Source organism: Bombina bombina, chromosome 5 (assembly GCF_027579735.1).
Source record: "Bombina bombina isolate aBomBom1 chromosome 5, aBomBom1.pri, whole genome shotgun sequence".
Classification (NCBI taxonomy): Eukaryota; Metazoa; Chordata; class Amphibia; order Anura; family Bombinatoridae; genus Bombina; species Bombina bombina.
The window spans coordinates 985,527,861-985,546,587 of NC_069503.1; the positions used below are offsets into that span (position 1 = coordinate 985,527,861).

An 18,727-nucleotide genomic window follows, 5' to 3' on the forward strand; every position below is an offset into this window, starting at 1 on the left:
TAATGGTTTTGATAAAATATATGTTAAAAAAAGTATGAGCAATCCTTAATGATAGGGCAGGTACATTATCAGTGACTGTTCTTGAAATAACATACACCTAGATTACAAGTTTTGCGTTCCGGCTTTAACACTGAAAAAAAATGGCCATTTCAGTATAAAAACCGGACTGCAGCCATCACGAGTCTTGTCGGTATAGCTGTACCGCAAGCATTTTAGCCTGTAACGCAACGTCCGTCCCACACTTAAAAAATTTCCATAGCGCTGCCATTACAAGTTGTGCGAATAGGCTAAAATGCTTGCTTTGCAGCCTATACCGACACGATCCGTTCCGCAATCTGAGACCAGTATTTTATGAGTTTTATGCAACAAAATAGTTACACAAAACTCATAACTAAACTGTTACCAAGTATACTAAAACCCATAAACTACCTATTATCCCCTAAACTGAGGTCCTCCCGCATTGCAAACACTAAATGAAACGTATTAACCCCTAATCTGCTGCTCCCGACATCGCCACCGCTAATAAAATTTTATTAACCCCTATTCCGCCGCTCCCCGACATCGCCACCACTATAAAAAATTATTAATCCCTATTCCCTCGCACCCCAACATCGCCCACCCTATAATAAAGATATTAACCCCTATTCCGCCGCTCCCCGACATCGCCGCCACTAAATAAAGTTATTAACCCCTAAACCTCTAGCCTCCCACTAAATAAACCTATTAACCCCTAAACTGCCAGCCTCCCACATCGCAAAAAACTAAATTAATCCCTAAACCTAACAACCCACTAATTTTATATTAAAATTACAATATCCCTATCTTAAAATAAAAAAAACTAAGATTAAACTATATTTCCATCTTAATATGAGGAGAGTCCATGGGTTCATTCCTTACTTGTGGGAATACAGAACCTGGCCACCAGGAGGAAGCAAAGACACCACAGCCAAAGGCTTAAATACCACCCCCACTCCCCTCATCCCCCAGTCATTCTTTGCCTTTCGTCACAGGAGGATGGAATAGAAGTGTCTGAAGATTCAGAGTAGTCTCTTATGGAGGGTAGTACTCTTCAGTATGGGACTGGAGTTTTAAGTAGTCTTGTCAGCCTCTCAGTGAGAGCATTGAAGAATGTTAGGGTCTGGAGATGCAGGGAGAGTCTTTCTGCGAAACCATCCAGACTTGTATTAACAACTCCTAAGCAATCAGTGTTGACGATTTTCACTGCCTGCTTCTATCACTTGAGAGGCTGTGTGTCTGTTCCACGGTGGTGATTCCATTAAGATTGTTTCATTTTATCTTATATGATAACGTAATGTCAGGGTTTTTTCCCTGCTTTGTTTGCCATGTGCTGCTGGCAGCCATTTTACTCACCTCTCTTGCTAACTCTGGTGCATACTGTGTGATGCTGCTCATTTCCTGCACTTCCTTTTATGGCCAGACTGGTGTACATCATCCGTGTGAGACAGGATGCAGTCTCAGAATTGTGATGTCATCACTTATTATTTAAAGGGCCTCTGTTCAGTATGCTTTGCCCTTGCGTTGTTTCAGACCTGTTTGTGAGAGCTCCTGTGTATTACCTGGTTGTCTGACGTCCTTCCTGGTTCCTGATTCCTGGCTTGTTCCTGACTCTGCTGTTCTCCTTGTTCCTGATTCCGGCTCGCCTGACTACTTACTTTGGCTCCTGACTCGGCTCGTCTGACTATTTGCTTTGGCTCCTGACTCGGCTTGTCTGACTACCAGCTCTGGTTTTGATTCCTGGCTTGTTATTTGACTCGTGGACTTTTTATTATTTTTTGCTATTAATAAAGGTGTGATTATTTTTGCACTTCTCGTCTCAGTCTGATTCCTGGCACCCTGACACGTAAGAAGACAGGGTCACAGTGTGACTCCTTTATCTGTATGGAATCAAGGGTTAATATTTCCAGAAGGAGATTATTGAACAGGGGGGATTTATGCATAATTTGCTTTATTATGTTTTATGCTGCGACATGTGTAAGATGAGGCTCAGGCAGAGGTGGGAACATTTAGGTTTTTCTTTCGTTTTTGGATAACTGTGCAGCCTGTTAGATTTGGCGCATTCTTTTCCTGGAGCAGGGGCGGTCCTGCGTGGCACACCATGTGACCGGGTGTGGTCTCATTGACTTGCTCTTTCCTGACCGTGCGGTTTACAGGAGAAGAAGTAGTTTCTCTGTGGGGCCTGGGTCATAGGAGGTGGTGAGTGCCCCGGCCGTTGGGGGTATAAAGGTGCCATTTATTTTCTCCTGTTAAGTGTAGTCAGTCCACGGGTCATCCATTACTTATGGGATTATATCTCCTCCCTAACAGGAAGTGCAAGAGGATCACCCAAGCAGAGCTGCTATATAGCTCCTCCCCTCTACGTCATACCCAGTCATTCTCTTGCACCTAACTAATAGATAGGACGTGTGAGAGGACTGTGGTTGTTAAACTTAGTTTTTATTTCTTCAATCAAAAGTTTGTTATTTTAAACAGCACCGGAGTGTGTTGTTTTTTCTCATGCAGCATTAGAAGAAGAATCTACCTGAGTTTGTGTATGATCTTAGCGGTCGTAACTAAGATCCACTTGCTGTTCTCGGCCATTCTGAGGAGTGAGGTAACTTCAGAACAGGGGACAGCAGGCAGGGTTCACCTGCAAGGAGGTATGTTGCAGTATATTATTTTCTAAGGAATGGAATTGACTGAGAAAATACTGCTAATACCGATGTAATGTAAGTGCAGCCTTAAATGCAGTAGTAGCGACTGGTATCAGGCTGATATGTATGTATGTTTACACTGAGGTATTTCTGGGGAATGGAACTTCACTAAGAAAATACTGTATACATTTAAGTTATATTTGAGCCTCCACTGCAGTGAAAGCGACTAGCAGCAGGCTTATTAATAACATTTCATAATTTTATTTTTAAAACGTTTTCTGGCATGTTAATCGTTTTTTTCTGAGGTACTTGGTGATAAAACTTTATGGGCATGATTTTTACCACATGGCTGTCGTTTGTTTCTGAATAAAATCAGTTTACTGAGCTTCCCCACTGTTGTATTATGAGTGGGAGGGGCCTATTTTAGCGCTTTATTGCGCAGTAAAAATTCAGTCACAGTCTTCCTATTTCTTCCTCCATGATCCAGGACGTCTCTACAGAGCCCAGGGGTCTCCAAAACTAGTTTTGAGGGAGGTAATCACTCACAGCAGACCTGTGAGAGTGTGTTTTGACTGTGATAAAAACGTTTATATTAAATTGTTATCCGTTTTTGGGTACTAAGGGGTTAATCATCCATTTGCTGGTGGGTGCAATCCTTTGCTAACTTAATGCATTTACTGTGAAAATCTGGTTACTATAACTAATTTGGTTCATTGTTATTTCAACTGTGACAGTTTTTTGTGCTTCTTAAAGGCACAGTAACATTTTTTATATTGCTTGTAAATTTATTTGAAAAGTATTTTCCAAGCTTGCTAGTCTCATTGCTAGTTTGTTTAAACATGTCTGACACAGATGAATCTCTTTGTTCAATATGTTTAAAGGCCAATGTGGAGCCCAATAGAAATTTGTGTACTAATTGCATTGATGCTACTTTAAATAAAAGCCAATCTGTACATGTAAAGAAAATTTCACCAGACAACGAGGGGGAAGTTATGCCGATGAGAACCTCCGTGTATTACTAGGGGAGGTATTAGCGGCTCTGAATGATTGTAACACGGTTGCAATTCCAGAGAAAATATGTAGGCTGGATAGATACTATGCGGTACTTGTGTGTACTGACGTTTTTCCTATACCTAAGAGGCTTACAGAGATTATTAACAAGGAGTGGGATAGACCCGGTGTGCCTTTTTCACCCCCTCCTATATTTAGAAAAATGTTTCCAATAGACGCCACCACACGGGACTTATGGCAGACGGTCCCTAAGGTGGAGGGAGCAGTTTCTACTCTGGCTAAGCGCACCACTATCCCGGTGGAGGATAGCTGTGCTTTTTCAGATCCAATGGATAAAAAGTTAGAGGGTTACCTTAAGAAAATGTTTGTTCAACAAGGTTTTATATTACAACCCCTTGCATGCATTGCGCCTGTCACGGCTGCAGCAGCATTCTGGTTTGAGTCTCTGGAAGAGACCATTAGCTCAGCTCCATTGGATGACATTATAGACAAGCTTAAAGTCCTTAAGCTAGCTAATTCATTTATGTCTGATGCCGTAGTACACTTAACTAAGCTTACGGCTAAGAACTCCGGATTCGCCATTCAAGCGCGTAGAGCGCTGTGGCTTAAATCCTGGTCAGCCGATGTGACTTCTAAATCTAAATTGCTTAACATACCTTTCAAAGGGCAGACATTATTCGGGCCCGGTTTGAAAGAAATTATCTCTGACATTACTGGAGGTAAGGGCCATGCCCTGCCTCAAGACAGGGCCAAACCAAGGGCTAAACAGTCTAATTTTCGTGCCTTTCGTAACTTCAAGGCAGGAGCAGCATCAACTTCCTCCGCTCCAAGACAGGAAGGAACTGTTGCTCGTTACAGACAGGGCTGGAAACCTAACCAGTCCTGGAACAAGGGCAAGCAGGCCAGAAAGCCTGCTGCTGCCCCTAAGACAGCATGAAGTGAGGGCCCCCGATCCGGAAACGGATCTAGTGGGGGGCAGACTTTCTCTCTTCGCCCAGGCTTGGGCAAGAGATGTCCAGGATCCCTGGGCGTTAGAGATCATATCTCAGGGATATCTTCTGGACTTCAAAGCTTCTCCTCCAAAAGGGAGATTTCATCTTTCAAGGTTGTCAGCAAACCAGATAAAGAAAGAGGCGTTTCTACGCTGTGTACAAGACCTTTTACTAATGGGAGTGATCCACCCAGTTCCGCGGTCGGAACACGGACAAGGGTTTTACTCAAATCTGTGGTTCCCAAAAAAGAGGGAACCTTCAGACCAATCTTGGACTTAAAGATCCTAAACAAATTCCTAAGAGTTCCATCGTTCAAAATGGAAACTATTCGGACCATCTTACCTATGATCCAAAAGGGTCAGTACATGACCACAGTGGATTTAAAGGATGCCTACCTTCACATACCAATTCACAAGGATCATTACCGGTATCTAAGGTTTGCCTTCCTAAACAGGCATTACCAGTTTGTAGCTCTTCCCTTCGGGTTAGCTACAGCTCCAAGAATCTTTACAAAGGTTCTGGGCTCTCTTCTGGCGGTACTAAGACCGCGAGGAATAGCGGTAGCTCCGTACCTAGATGACATTCTGATACAAGCGTCAAGTTTCCAAACTGACAAGTCTCATACAGAGTTAGTTCTGGCATTTCTAAGGTCGCATGGGTGGAAGGTGAATGTAGAAAAGAGTTCTCTATTGCCACTCACAAGAGTTCCCTTCTTGGGGACTCTTATAGATTCTGTAGAAATGAAAATTTACCTGACAGAGGACAGGTTATCAAAACTTCTAAATGCTTTCCGTGTCCTTCATTCCATTCAACACCCGTCAGTGGCTCAATGCATGGAGGTAATCGGCTTAATGGTAGCTGCAATGGACATAGTACCTTTTGCACGCCTGCATCTCAGACCGCTGCAATTGTGCATGCTAAGTCAGTGGAATGGGGATTACTCAGATTTGTCCCCCCTGCTAAATCTGGATCAAGAGACCAGAGATTCTCTTCTATGGTGGCTTTCTCGGCCACATCTGTCCAGGGGGATGCCCTTCAGCAGGCCAGATTGGACGATTGTAACAACAGACGCCAGCCTGCTAGGTTGGGGCACTGTCTGGAATTCCCTGAAGGCTCAGGGATCTTGGACTCAGGAGGAGAGACTCCTTCCAATAAACATTCTGGAATTAAGAGCAGTTTTCAATGCCCTTCTGGCTTGGCCTCAGTTAGCAACTCTGAGGTTCATCAGGTTTCAGTCGGACAACATCACGACTGTGGCTTACATCAACCATCAGGGAGGGACAAGGAGTTCCCTAGCGATGATGGAAGTCTCAAAGATAATTCGCTGGGCAGAGTCTCACTCTTGCCACCTGTCAGCGATCCACATCCCAGGCGTGGAGAACTGGGAGGCGGATTTCCTAAGTCGCCAGACTTTTCATCCGGGGGAGTGGGAACTTCATCCGGAGGTGTTTGCCCAACTGCTTCAGCATTGGGGCAAACCAGATCTGGATCTCATGGCGTCTCGCCAGAACGCCAAGCTTCCTTGTTACGGATCCAGGTCCAGGGACCCGGGAGCGGTACTGATAGATGCTCTTACAGCACCTTGGGTTTTCAACATGGCTTATGTGTTTCCACCCTTCCCGATGCTTCCTCGATTGATTGCCAGGATCAAACAGGAGAGAGCATCGATAATTCTAATAGCGCCTGCGTGGCCACGAAGGACCTGGTATGCAGATCTAGTGGACATGTCGTCCTGTCCACCTTGGTCTCTGCCTCTGAGACAGGACCTTCTGATTCAGGGTCCTTTCAAACATCCAAATCTAATTTCTCTGAGGCTGACTGCATGGAGATTGAACGCTTGATTCTATCAAAGCGGGGATTCTCGGAGTCAGTGATTGATACCTTAATACAGGCTAGGAAACCTGTTACCAGGAAAATTTACCATAAAATATGGCGTAAATACTTACATTGGTGCGAATCCAAGTGTTACTCATGGAGTAAGGTTAGGATTCCTAGGATATTGTCTTTTCTACAAGAAGGTTTAGAAAAGGGTTTATCTGCTAGTTCGTTAAAGGGACAGATCTCAGCTCTGTCTATCCTTTTACACAAACGTCTGTCAGAAGTTCCAGACGTTCAGGCTTTTTGTCAGGCTTTGGCTAGCATTAAGCCTGTGTTTAAGACTGTTGCTCCGCCGTGGAGCTTAAACTTAGTTCTTAACGTTCTGCAAGGTGTTCCGTTTGAACCCCTTCATTCCATTCATATCAAGCTGTTATCTTGGAAAGTTCTGTTTTTAATGGCTATTTCCTCGGCTCGAAGAGTCTCTGAGTTATCGGCCTTACATTGTGATTCTCCTTATCTGATTTTTCATTCAGACAAGGTAGTTCTGCGTACTAAACCTGGGTTCTTACCTAAGGTAGTCACTAACAGGAATATCAATCAAGCGATTGTTGTTCCATCATTGTGCCCTAACCCTTCTTCAAAGAAGGAACGACTTCTGCACAATCTAGACGTTGTCCGTGCCCTGAAATTTTATTTGCAGGCAACTAAGGATTTTCGTCAAACTTCTTCCCTGTTTGTCGTTTATTCTGGACAAAGGAGAGGTCAAAAAGCTTCGGCTACCTCTCTCTCTCTTTTTGGCTTCGTAGCATAATACGTTTAGCATATGAGACTGCTGGACAGCAGCCTCCTGATAGGATTACAGCTCATTCCACTAGAGCTGTGGCTTCCACTTGGGCCTTTAAGAATGAGGCCTCTGTTGAACAGATTTGCAAGGCTGCAACTTGGTCTTTTACAAATTTTACACTTTTGCTTCTTCGGAGGCTGTTTTTGGGAGAAAGGTTCTACAGGCAGTGGTTCCTTCCGTGTAAAGATCCTGCCTTTCCCTCCCGTCATCCGTGTACTTTTAGCTTTGGTATTGGTATCCCATAAGTAATGGATGACCCGTGGACTGACTACACTTAACAGGAGAAAACATAATTTATGCTTACCTGATAAATTCCTTTCTCCTGTAGTGTAGTCAGTCCACGGCCCGCCCTGTTGTTTACGGCAGGTCTAAATTTTTTTATCTTAAACTCCAGTCACCACTACACCCTATAGTTTCTCCTTTCTCGTTTGGTTTCGGTCGAATGACTGGGTATGACGTAGAGGGGAGGAGCTATATAGCAGCTCTGCTTGGGTGATCCTCTTGCACTTCCTGTTAGGGAGGAGATATTATCCCATAAGTAATGGATGACCCGTGGACTGACTACACTACAGGAGAAAGGAATTTATCAGGTAAGCATAAATTATGTTTTTTTCTATAGTCCATATTAAAAGTGCAAGCTATGGAGGACTCTGATGCGTTAGAGGGTACTCCCACTTTACCTATATCTAATACCTGTTTTTATTGTGAGGAGGCTACGATATACCCGCCTGCTTAATTATGTTCCACATGCCTTTATAAGGTAGTTATATTTAAAAAAAACCAAGATGTTTAGTACCACTGAGTCGTCCACCTCCCGTGAGGTGCATTCCCTGCAATCATCTCCTACTACACATGCAGTTCCCCATTGCATTGCTAATCCTCCTTCGGGAGGGGCCCTCTTACCACCAGACTTTACTGAACAGTTACAAACGACTGAACAGTTACAAACGGCAGTGTCTGCGGCCTTCAGTGCTTTACCTCGCCCTGCTAAGTGTAAGCGAAAGGCCAAATATTGCTATCCTTCCCAGGGGTCATCTATCATCTTGTTGGTAGATGACTTGTTGGATTTATCTGATACTAGATTATCCGCTGATGAAGACACCTCTGATACTTCAGAGGAGGTTCTTTCTGAGTCAGATTCGGCTGCCTCTAAGCCTGCGGCTGTGGAGGAACCAGACTTTAGATTTAGGATTGAGCACTTACGCTTTCTTTTAAACGAAGTGTTGGCTACGTTAGAGGTTCCGGAACCTAAATTACCTGAGGAACCTTCTATTTTTAAGCTTGATAAGGTTTATGAGGACAGGGTGGTGCCACAGACTTTCCCGGTTCCCATAAAGATGGCAAATATTATTAAGAATGAATGGGAGAGACTTGGATCTTCTTTTTCCCTTTCTTCTTCTTTTAAGAAATTGTTCCCGGTTCCAGAATCTTAATTAGAGTTGTAGGAGTCTGTTCCTAAAGTTGATGGAGCGATCTCCTCGCTTGCTATGCGCACCACTATCCCGCTTGAGGATAGTAAGTCGTTTAAGGAGCCCATGGATAAAAAGCTAGAAACTCTGTTAAGAAAGAGGTTTCAGCACACGGGGTATTTGTTTCAGCCTGCGCCGCCGGTTGCTGTGGTGGCTGGAGCCGCTACCTATTGGTGCGATTCTCTATCAGAGATGATCGAGGTGGAAACTCCCCTCAACGAGATCCAGGAAATAATTAAGGCCTTGAGGGTAGCTAATTCTTTTATCTGTGATGCAAACATGCAGATTATTTGCTTGAATGCCAAGACATCAGGCTTTTCTGTTCTAGCCCATAGGGCGCTCTAGCTGAAGTCTTGGTCTGCAGACATGACTTCAAAATCTAGATTGCTTTCCCTTTCATTTAAGGGGAAGATTCTTTTTGGTCCTGGCCTGGACGCTATCATATCCACGGTCACTGGGGGCAAGGGTGCCTTTCTACCGCAGGATAAGAAAAATAAACCTAAAGGACAGGGTCCTTATTTTCGTCCCTTTCGTTCGGATAAATCCCAACGCCAGCAGCCTTCCGCAAAGCCTGATCAGTCCAATGGAACTTGGAAACCGTCTCAATCTTGGAATAAATCCAAGCAAAACAAGAAGCCCACCGAAGCAAAATCGGCATGAAGGGGCGGCCCCCCGATCCATCGCTGGATCGTGTTGGGGGCAGACTATCTCTTTTTGTGGAGGCTTGGCTGGGGGATGTGCAAGACCCTTGGGTTCTGGAGGTCATTGCTCAGGGTTACAGGATAGGTTTAAAATCTCATCCACCCAGGGGCAGATTCCTCTTATCAAACCTGTCTGCAAGACCAGAAAAACGAGAAGCTTTTCTAGGGTGCCTTAGGGATCTCTCCTCCCTGGGAGTAATTGTGCCAGTACCTCTAGCAGAGAGAGGTCTAGGGTACTACTCAAACCTTTTTGTAGTCCCAAAGAAGGAGGGTACGTTTCACCCGATTCTAAACCTAAAGGACTTAAGTTTCTGTTGGTCCCATCATTCAAGATGGAGACGATAAGGTCTATTCTGCCCTTAGTTCAAGGACAATTCATGACTATGATAGACTTGAAGGATGCTTACCTTCATGTACCGATACACAAGGATCACTTCAAGTTTTTAAGATTCGCTTTTCTGGATCAGCTCTTCCAGTTTGTGGCTCTTCCATTTGGTCTGGCTACTGCTCCAAGAGTCTTTACGAAGGTTCTAGGCGCTCTGCTCACGGTGGCGAGATCCAGAGGTATTGCAGTAACGTCATACTTGGACGACATCCTGGTCCAGGCTCCGTCCTGCCGGCTGGCAGAGGACCATTCAAGAGCTCTTCTTCTTCAATCTCATGGATGGAAGATAAACTTAGGAAAGAGTTCTCTGGTTCCCATTACCAGGGTGGAATTTCTAGGCACGATAATAGATTGAGGATATTGAGATGAGGATATTCCTTACAGACCAGATACATTGCAAAATTACTTCCAATTGTCTTGCCCTCCAGACCTCCGTAAGGCCATCTGTGGCCCGGTGTATTGGAGGTAATTGGGCTCATGATGTCCAGCATAGATATTCCATTCGCCAGGTTCCATCTCAGACCTCTTCAGTTGTGCATACTGAGGCAATAGAATGGCAACCATTCGGATCTGTCCCAACAGATTTCTCTGGACAACTGGTCGAGAGACTCGCTCTCTTGGTGGCTCTGTCCAGATCGCCTGTCCCAGGGGACATCCTTCTTGAGACCATCCTGGGAGATTGTGAGTACAGTCTCAATTCTATCAGGATGGGGAGCTGTTTGGGGTGCCAGGAAGGCACAGAGCCGGTGGACTCTCTTCTCCCGATCAACATTTTGGAACTTCAAGCGATCTTCATCGCTCTGAAGGCTTGGCCTCTTCTTTGTTCGTTCCAGTTTATAAGATTCCAATCGGACAACATAACCTCGTTTGCTTACATCAACCATCAAGGGGGAACGAGGAGCTCCCTAACTATGAGGGAAGTATCTCGGATTCTGGAGTGGGTGGAGGCCCACAACTGCTCGCTGTCTGCGATCCACATTCCGGGTGTAGACAACTGGGAAGCGGATTTCCACAGGCAGAGCTGATAGATGCATTAGCAGTGCCTTGGAGGTTCAACCTAATTTACATTTTTCCACCGTTACCACTTCCTCCTTGGGTAGTGGCCCGCATCAAGCAGGAGCAAGCTTCGGCTATTCAAATTACTCTATTGTGGCTGCGAAGGATGTAGTTTGCGTACCTGGTGGGGATGTCCTCATCTCCTCCATGGATGTTACCTTGTCGCAGAGATCTGCTGGAACAGGGTCCCTTTGTTCATCAGAATCTAGATTCTCTGAGGCAGACTGCGTGGAGATTGAACACTTAGTCCTAGCCAAGAGAGGTTTTTCTGAGAGAGTGATTGATACTCTCATTCAAGCTAGAAAGCCGGTCACCCGTCGCATCTATCATAAGGTGTGGAGTACCTACTTATTCTGATGTGAAGAGCGTGGATTCTCCTGGCATAAAGTCAAGGTGTCCAGGATTCTTTCTTTTCTCCAAGATGGTTTGGAGAAGGGACTTGCCGCTAGTTCTTTAAAGGGACAGATTTCGGCTCTGTGTTATTACACAAGAGGTTCGCTGAGCTTCCTGATATACAGTCCTTTGTTCAGGCTCTGTCTAGAATCAGGCCTGTGTTTAGACATTCCGCTCCTCCTTGGAGTTTAAATCTGGTTCTTAAGGTTTTGCAGAGGGCTCCGTTTGAGCCCATGCATTCGGTTGACATTAAATTACTGTATTGGAAGGTTCTTTTTCTACTGGCTATTGCTTCGGCACGCAGAGTCTCTAAGATGGCGGCCTTGCAATGTGAGCCTCCTTACCTAGTTTTTTATGCTGATAAGGCTGTTCTTTGCACTGGGCTGGGTTTTCTCCCTAAGGTTGTGTCTGATCGCAACATCAATCAGGAGATTGTGGTTCCTTGCTTGTGTCCTAATCCTCCTTCTTCAAAGAAGCGATTACTTCATAATTTGGATGTGGTTCGAGCTTTGAAGTTCTATCTTCAGGCTATGAAGAATTTTAGACAGACATCAGCATTGTTTGTCGTCTATTCTGGGAAGCGCAGAGGGCAGAAGGCTTCTTCCACTTCCCTATCTTTTTGGTTGAGGAGCATTATTCGCTTAGCATATGAAACAGCGGGACATAAGCCTCCTCAGAAGATTACAGCTCATTCAACTAGAGCTGTGGCTTCATCTTGGGCCTTCAAGAATGAGGCCTCTATGGAGCAGATTTGTAGGGCGGCTACCTGGTCCTCCTTACATACTTTTTCAAAGTTTTCCAAATTTGACGTTTTTGCTTCGGCTGAAGCAGCTTTTGGGAAAAAAAGTTTTGCAGGCTGTGGTGCCCTCAGAATAGGGTCCGCCTCTCTTTTGCCCTCCTGTTTTCATTCAGTGTCCTCTAGAGCTTGGGTATATGTTTCCCACAAGTAAGGAATGAAGCCATAGACTCTCCTCATATTATGATGGAAAACATAAATTATCCTTACCTGATAATTTCCTTTCCATCTGTATGAGGAGAGTCCACGGCCCCCGCACGTTTTTTCTGTTGGGCGGACCTAAATGTTTTGTTCTTCTGGCACCATTTATACCCTGATATTTCTCCTACTGTTTCTTGTTCCCTTGGCAGAATTACTAGGGGATGAGAGGAGTGGGGGAGGTATTTAAGCCTTTGGCTGGGGTGTCTTTGCCTCCTCCTGGTTGCCAGGTTCTGTATTCCCACAAGTAAGGAATAAAGCTGTGGGCTCTTCTTATACAGGAAATTATCAGGTAAGCATAATTTATGTTATTAAACTAACATTACTATTATACTAAAATTAAAATAACTACAAATTTAATAAACTAAATTACACATTAAAAAAAAAAAAAAAAAAAAAAAATCTAGTTACAAAAAATAAAAAGACCCAGGCATGGTAATTTAGTGTGTTTTATTTTTTTGTAATTTAGTATTTTTAATTTTTTTTTTAACTGTAGATTTAATTTTTTTTAGTAGTGTTAGTTTTTTTTTTAATTTGTAGTTATTTTAATTTGAGTATAATAGTAATGTTAGTTTAATATATAGTTTAAACTTAGTTTTTTTTTATTTCACAGGTAAGTTTTTATTTATTTTAAGATTGGGATATTGTAATTTTAATATAAAGTTAGGGGGTTGTTGGGGTTAGGGGTTAATAGTTTAATTTAGTTTTTGCGATGTGGGGGGCTGGCGGTTTAGGGGTTAATAGGTTTACTTAGTGGCAGTGATGTGGGAGGCCAGAGGTTTAGGGGTTAATAACTTTATTTTGTGTCGGCGATGTCGGGGAGTGGCGGAATAGGGGTTAATAACTTTATTTAGGTGTTGACGTTAGGGGAGTTTAGACGTGGGGTTTATGTCAGAGTGTTAGGTTTAAACATAACTTTTTTTTCCCTGTAGACATAAATGGGGTGGCGTTAAGGCGATTGCCATTCCACACTTCAGGTGTTAGGTTTTTTTCTAACACGCTCTCCCCATTGATGTCTATGTGGAAAGCGTGCACGAGCATGTCAAAGCAGCGCTTAGATTTTGTGCAGTATGGAGCTCATCACCACCATATCGCACGCACAAGGCGGATTTTAAAAAACTTGTAATGGCAGTGCTATGGAGGGTGAAATAACGCACCCTCTATAGTGCAAAACTTGTAATCTAGGTGATAATTTTTTATTTTATTACGATGTTGCTACTTTTGAATGTCGGCTGGTAAAACACTGTCAAGGAGTAATGAAACTGGCAAACAAAAAATTGAAGATAGTATATATTTACCTGTGTATCCGACATGTAGAGTCTTTACCTAATTTGCCTTTATTTTGAATTTTAGGCTTTTAAAGATATGGACTATTTTGTGAAAAATAAACTCCTCCTTGAACGAATTCTTAACATGGAATTTATGGAGCCAATGGATAAAAGCATCTTCTATAACGGTTTGTTTTGCTCTTCTGAACTTACTGTTTTGCATTTACCAAAAAATACATTTTATTTTAGTTTTTAAGGACGTCTGACATCAAACGTGTACTTCATTTTAAAGTCATTCTTAATTGAGACTAATGCTGTATATTTCCTAGAAGAGACCAGTTGTAGGAAACATCAGTGCAAAAAAGGAGATGCACACATAAATATATAGTTGTGCGTTTTTAATTAATAGGCCTAAATAATGACAACATTGCCTTTTTCCTAAATGTAAAGCAAATTGTATTATTAATGCATTATTTTATAAATATTAAATGTACAATAACATTGAAGGAACACATAAATCATATTTCAGATAATTAATATTAGTTGTCATTTAAGAACCTATATTGTGCAGACTTCTTTTTTTGGCAGCAATAACTAAGTCATGTAATATACTTTGAATTTCCCAGGCTATGATTGCTGGTTATTATCTAAAGTAAGTTAAATATGACCTCTTGTAATCATTCTCTATCAGACTAATTTCCCAAATTGAGAAATTGTTCATAGTGACACAAATCATTCCTAGTATAACAAAGAATCACTATCTCACATGCGGCTAGATTACGAGTTTTGCGTTATGAGTAAAAAAGCAGCGTTAAGGCTCATAACGCTGCTTTTTCACTACCGCTGCTATTATGAGTCTTGTAGGTACAGCTGTCCCGCACACTTTTTTGGCCGTACCGCAAATTAACTTACGCAATTTGCATAAAGTTTTTTTTCAATGGGACTTCCATATCGCCGGTATTACAAGCTTTTTTTTGGAGGCCAAAAAGTGAGCGGTACAGCCTATTGTAACGCATTCTAAAGTCAGTAGTTATGAGTTTTACACTACAAAGCTGTAGCATAAAACTCATAACTAAAGTGTTAAAAAGTACACTAACACCCATAAACTACCTATTAACCCCTAAACCGAGGCCCTCCCACATCGCAAACACTAAAAGAAAATTATGAACCCCTAATCTGCCGCTCCGGACATCGCCGCCACTAGAAAAAACATATTAACCCCTAAACCGCCGCACTCCCGCCTCGCAAACACTAGTTAAATATTATTAACCCTTAATCTGCCGCCCCTAACATCTTCGCCACCTACATTAATTATTTACCCCTAATCTGCCGCCCCCAACGTCGCCGCCACTATACTAAAGTTATTAACCCCTAAACCTAAGTCTAACTCTAACCCTAACACCCCCTAACTTAAATATAATTAAAATAAATCTAAATAAAAATTCCTATCATTACCTAAATAATTCCTACTTAAAACTAAATACTTACCTATAAAATAAATCCCAAAATAGCTACAATATAACTGATAGTTACATTGTAGCTAGCTTAGGGTTTATTTCTCTTGTAAGATGTATCGAGTCCACGGATTCATCCATACTTGTGGGATATTCTCCTTCCTAACAGGAAGTGGCAAAGAGAGCACCCACAGCAGAGCTGTCTATATAGCTCCTCCAGTCATTCTCTTTGCCTGCTTAACTGCTAGGAAGGGTAAAGTGAGTGTGGTGACAAAAATGTTAGTTTTTATTTTCTCAAGCAAAAGTTTGTTATTTTAAATGGTACCGGTGTGTACTATTTACTCTCTGGCAGAAAAGGGATGAAGATTTCTGCAAGGAGGATGATGATCTTAGCACTTTGTAACTAAGATCCACTGCTGTTCTCACAAGGGCTGAAGAGTACAGGAAAACTTCAGTTGGGGGAACGGTCTGCAGGTTAAACTGCATTGAGGTATGTTCAGTCTATTTTTTTCTATACAGACTGTGTTATTTCTAGAAAAGGCTAGAAATATCCCCATGAGGGAAAAGGTAAGCTGTATTCAGAAAAAAAAAAAGGAATCCAAGCTTGCATAAAGGGCTCATTAGTTACTGGTGACACTGATAGGAAAAAACGTTTTGGTTTTATTGCAAATATAACGTTTTTTTGAGGGACTTTAAGGGGTCATTGTGGCTTGTTTAAGGGTTATTAACCCACATGGCTAGTTTAAGAAACACTCTGTTGTGTTTCTTTTAGGCCCCATAACATCAAGTGAGGTGGGAGGGGCCTATTTTCGCCCCTCAGTTGCGCAGTTTCTTTTCCTCAGAAACATCCAGCTACTTCTCCAGAGGTTCCTACTGTGTTTGAGGGCTGTAAACAAATCGTTCCTAAAGGGCAGGTAGGCGCCACAGCAGAGCTGTGGCAAGGTGCTGAACGTTTTTTTTACCGGTTTTGTCGTTTTGTCAATCCGGTTTTTACATTAAGGGGTTAATTGTTTATTTGCATAGTTGTGCAAAGTTACTAAGGCTTTATGATGTTACTCTAAAAATTTTGTTTTGTTTACTGCTTTTTTACACTGTTTTGCAGAGTTTGTGCAGCTTTTTTTCTCTTAAAGGCACAGTACCATTTTTTTCTAAGTGTTATTTACTTTGATTAAAGTGTTTTCCAAGCTTGCTTGTTACATTACTAGCCTGTTTAACATGTCTGACGCCAAGGAAAATCCTTGTTCAATGTGTTTAGAAGCCATTGTGGAACCCCCTCTTAGAATGTGTCCCACTTGCACTGATATGTCTATAAATTATAAAGAGCATATTTTAGCACTTAAAAATATTGCAATAGATGATTCTCAGACGGAAGGAAATGAGGGTTTAACATCTAGCTCTCCCCAAGTGTCACAACCAGTAATGCCCGCACAAGTGACACCAAGTACCTCTAGTGCTTCGAATTCATTTACTTTACAAGACATGGCCACAGTTATGAATAAAACCCTCACAGAGGTTTTCTCTAAACTGCCTGGTTTACAAGGAAAGCGTAACAGCTCTGGGTTAAGAATAAATGCTGAGCCGTCTGACGCTTTAGTAGCCGTATCCGATATACCCTCACAATGTTCTGAAGTAGGGGTAAGGGATTTGTTATCTGAGGGAGAAATTTCTGATTCAGGAAAGACGCTCCCTCAGACAGATTCTGATATGACGGCCTTTAAATTTAAGCTTGAACACCTCCGCTTATTGCTCCGGGAGGTATTAGCGACTCTAGATGATTGTGACCCTATAGTGGTCCCAGAGAAATTGTGTAAAATGGACAAATACTTAGAGGTTCCTGTTTACACTGATGTTTTTCCAGTCCCTAAGAGGATTGTGAATATTGTTACTAAGGAGTGGGATAGACCAGGTATTCCGTTCGCTCCCCCTCCTGTTTTTAAGAAAATGTTTCCCATATCTGACACCATGCGGGACTTGTGGCAGACAGTTCCTAAGGTGGAGGGAGCTATTTCTACTCTGGCTAAGCGTACAACTATACCTATCGAAGACAGTTGTGGATAAAAAATTAGAGGGTCTCCTGAAGAAAATTTTTGTTCATCAAGGTTTTCTTCTCCAACCTATTGCGTGCATTGTTCCTGTAACTACTGCAGCTGCTTTCTGGTTCGAGGCTCTAGAAGAGGCTCTTCAGATGGAGACTCCATTAGAGTATATTATGGACAGAATTAAGGCCCTTAAGTTGGCTAATTCTTTAATTACAGATGCCGCTTTCCAACTGGCTAAATTAGCAGCAAATAATTCAGGTTTTGCCATTTTAGCACGCAGGGCGTTATGGCTTAAGTCCTGGTCTGCTGATGTGTCATCAAAATCTAAGCTTTTGAACATCCCTTTCAAAGGAAAGACCCTATTCAGGCCTGAACTGAAAGAGATTATTGCAGACATCACTGGAGGTAAAGGCCACGCCCTCCCTCAAGATAAAACAAATAAAATGAGGACCAAACAAAATAATTTTCGTTCCTTTCGGAACTTCAAGGGTGGTCCCGCTTCAGCTTCCCCTGCTGCAAAGCAAGAGGGGAATTTTGCCCAATCCAAGTCAGTCTGGAGACCTAACCAGGCTTGGAACAAAGGTAAACAGGCCAAGAAGCCTGCTGCTTCCTCCAAGACAGCATGAAGGGGTAGCCCCCGATCCGGGACCGGATCTAGTAAGGGGCAGACTCTCTCTCTTCTCTCAGGCTTGGGCAAGAGATGTTCACGATTCCTGAACTTTAGAAATTGTGTCCCAGGTATATCTTCTGGACTTCAAAGACTCCCCCCCCAAGGGGGAGATTTCACGTTTCTCAATTGTCTGCAAACCAGACAAAGAGAGAGGCGTTCTTACGCTGTGTAGAAGACCTACATACCATGGGAGTGATCCGCCCAGTTCCAAAAGCGGAACAAGGGCTAGGTTTTTACTCAAACCTGTTTGTGGTTCCCAAAAAAGAGGGAACTTTCTCCAACATAGGTGTGTCCGGTCCACGGCGTCATCCTTACTTGTGGGATATTCTCCTCCCCAACAGGAAATGGCAAAGAGCCCAGCAAAGCTGGTCACATGATCCCTCCTAGGCTCCGCCTACCCCAGTCATTCTCTTTGCCGTTGTACAGGCAACATCTCCACGGAGATGGCTTAGAGTTTTGTTTTTAGTTGCAATCTCTTCTGCTAGAAGAGTTTCAGAATTATCTGCTCTGCAGTGTTCTCCTCCTTATCTGGTGTTCCATGCAGATAAGGTGGTTTTACGTACTAAACCTGGTTTTCTTCCAAAAGTTGTTTCTAACAAAAACATTAACCAGGAGATTATCGTACCTTCTCTGTGTCCGAAACCAGTTTCAAAGAAGGAACGTTTGTTGCACAATTTGGATGTTGTTCGCGCTCTAAAATTCTATTTAGATGCTACAAAGGATTTTAGACAAACATCTTCCTTGTTTGTTGTTTATTCTGGTAAAAGGAGAGGTCAAAAAGCAACTTCTACCTCTCTCTCTTTTTGGATTAAAAGCATCATCAGATTGGCTTACGAGACTGCCGGACGGCAGCCTCCCGAAAGAATCACAGCTCATTCCACTAGGGCTGTGGCTTCCACATGGGCCTTCAAGAACGAGGCTTCTGTTGATCAGATATGTAGGGCAGCGACTTGGTCTTCACTGCACACTTTTACCAAATTTT

The 18,727-nt window shown here is 42.8% G+C and overlaps 1 protein-coding gene across 1 annotated transcript in view; it reads left to right on the forward strand.

The window, feature by feature from the left end:
- TMEM67 (transmembrane protein 67) overlaps positions 1-18,727 on the forward strand; it is a 297,637-nt gene that overhangs the window by 256,559 nt on the left and 22,351 nt on the right. Inside the window, 1 exon segment of the mRNA XM_053715910.1 lies at positions 13,668-13,770. Coding sequence (XP_053571885.1) covers positions 13,668-13,770 — 103 coding nt within the window.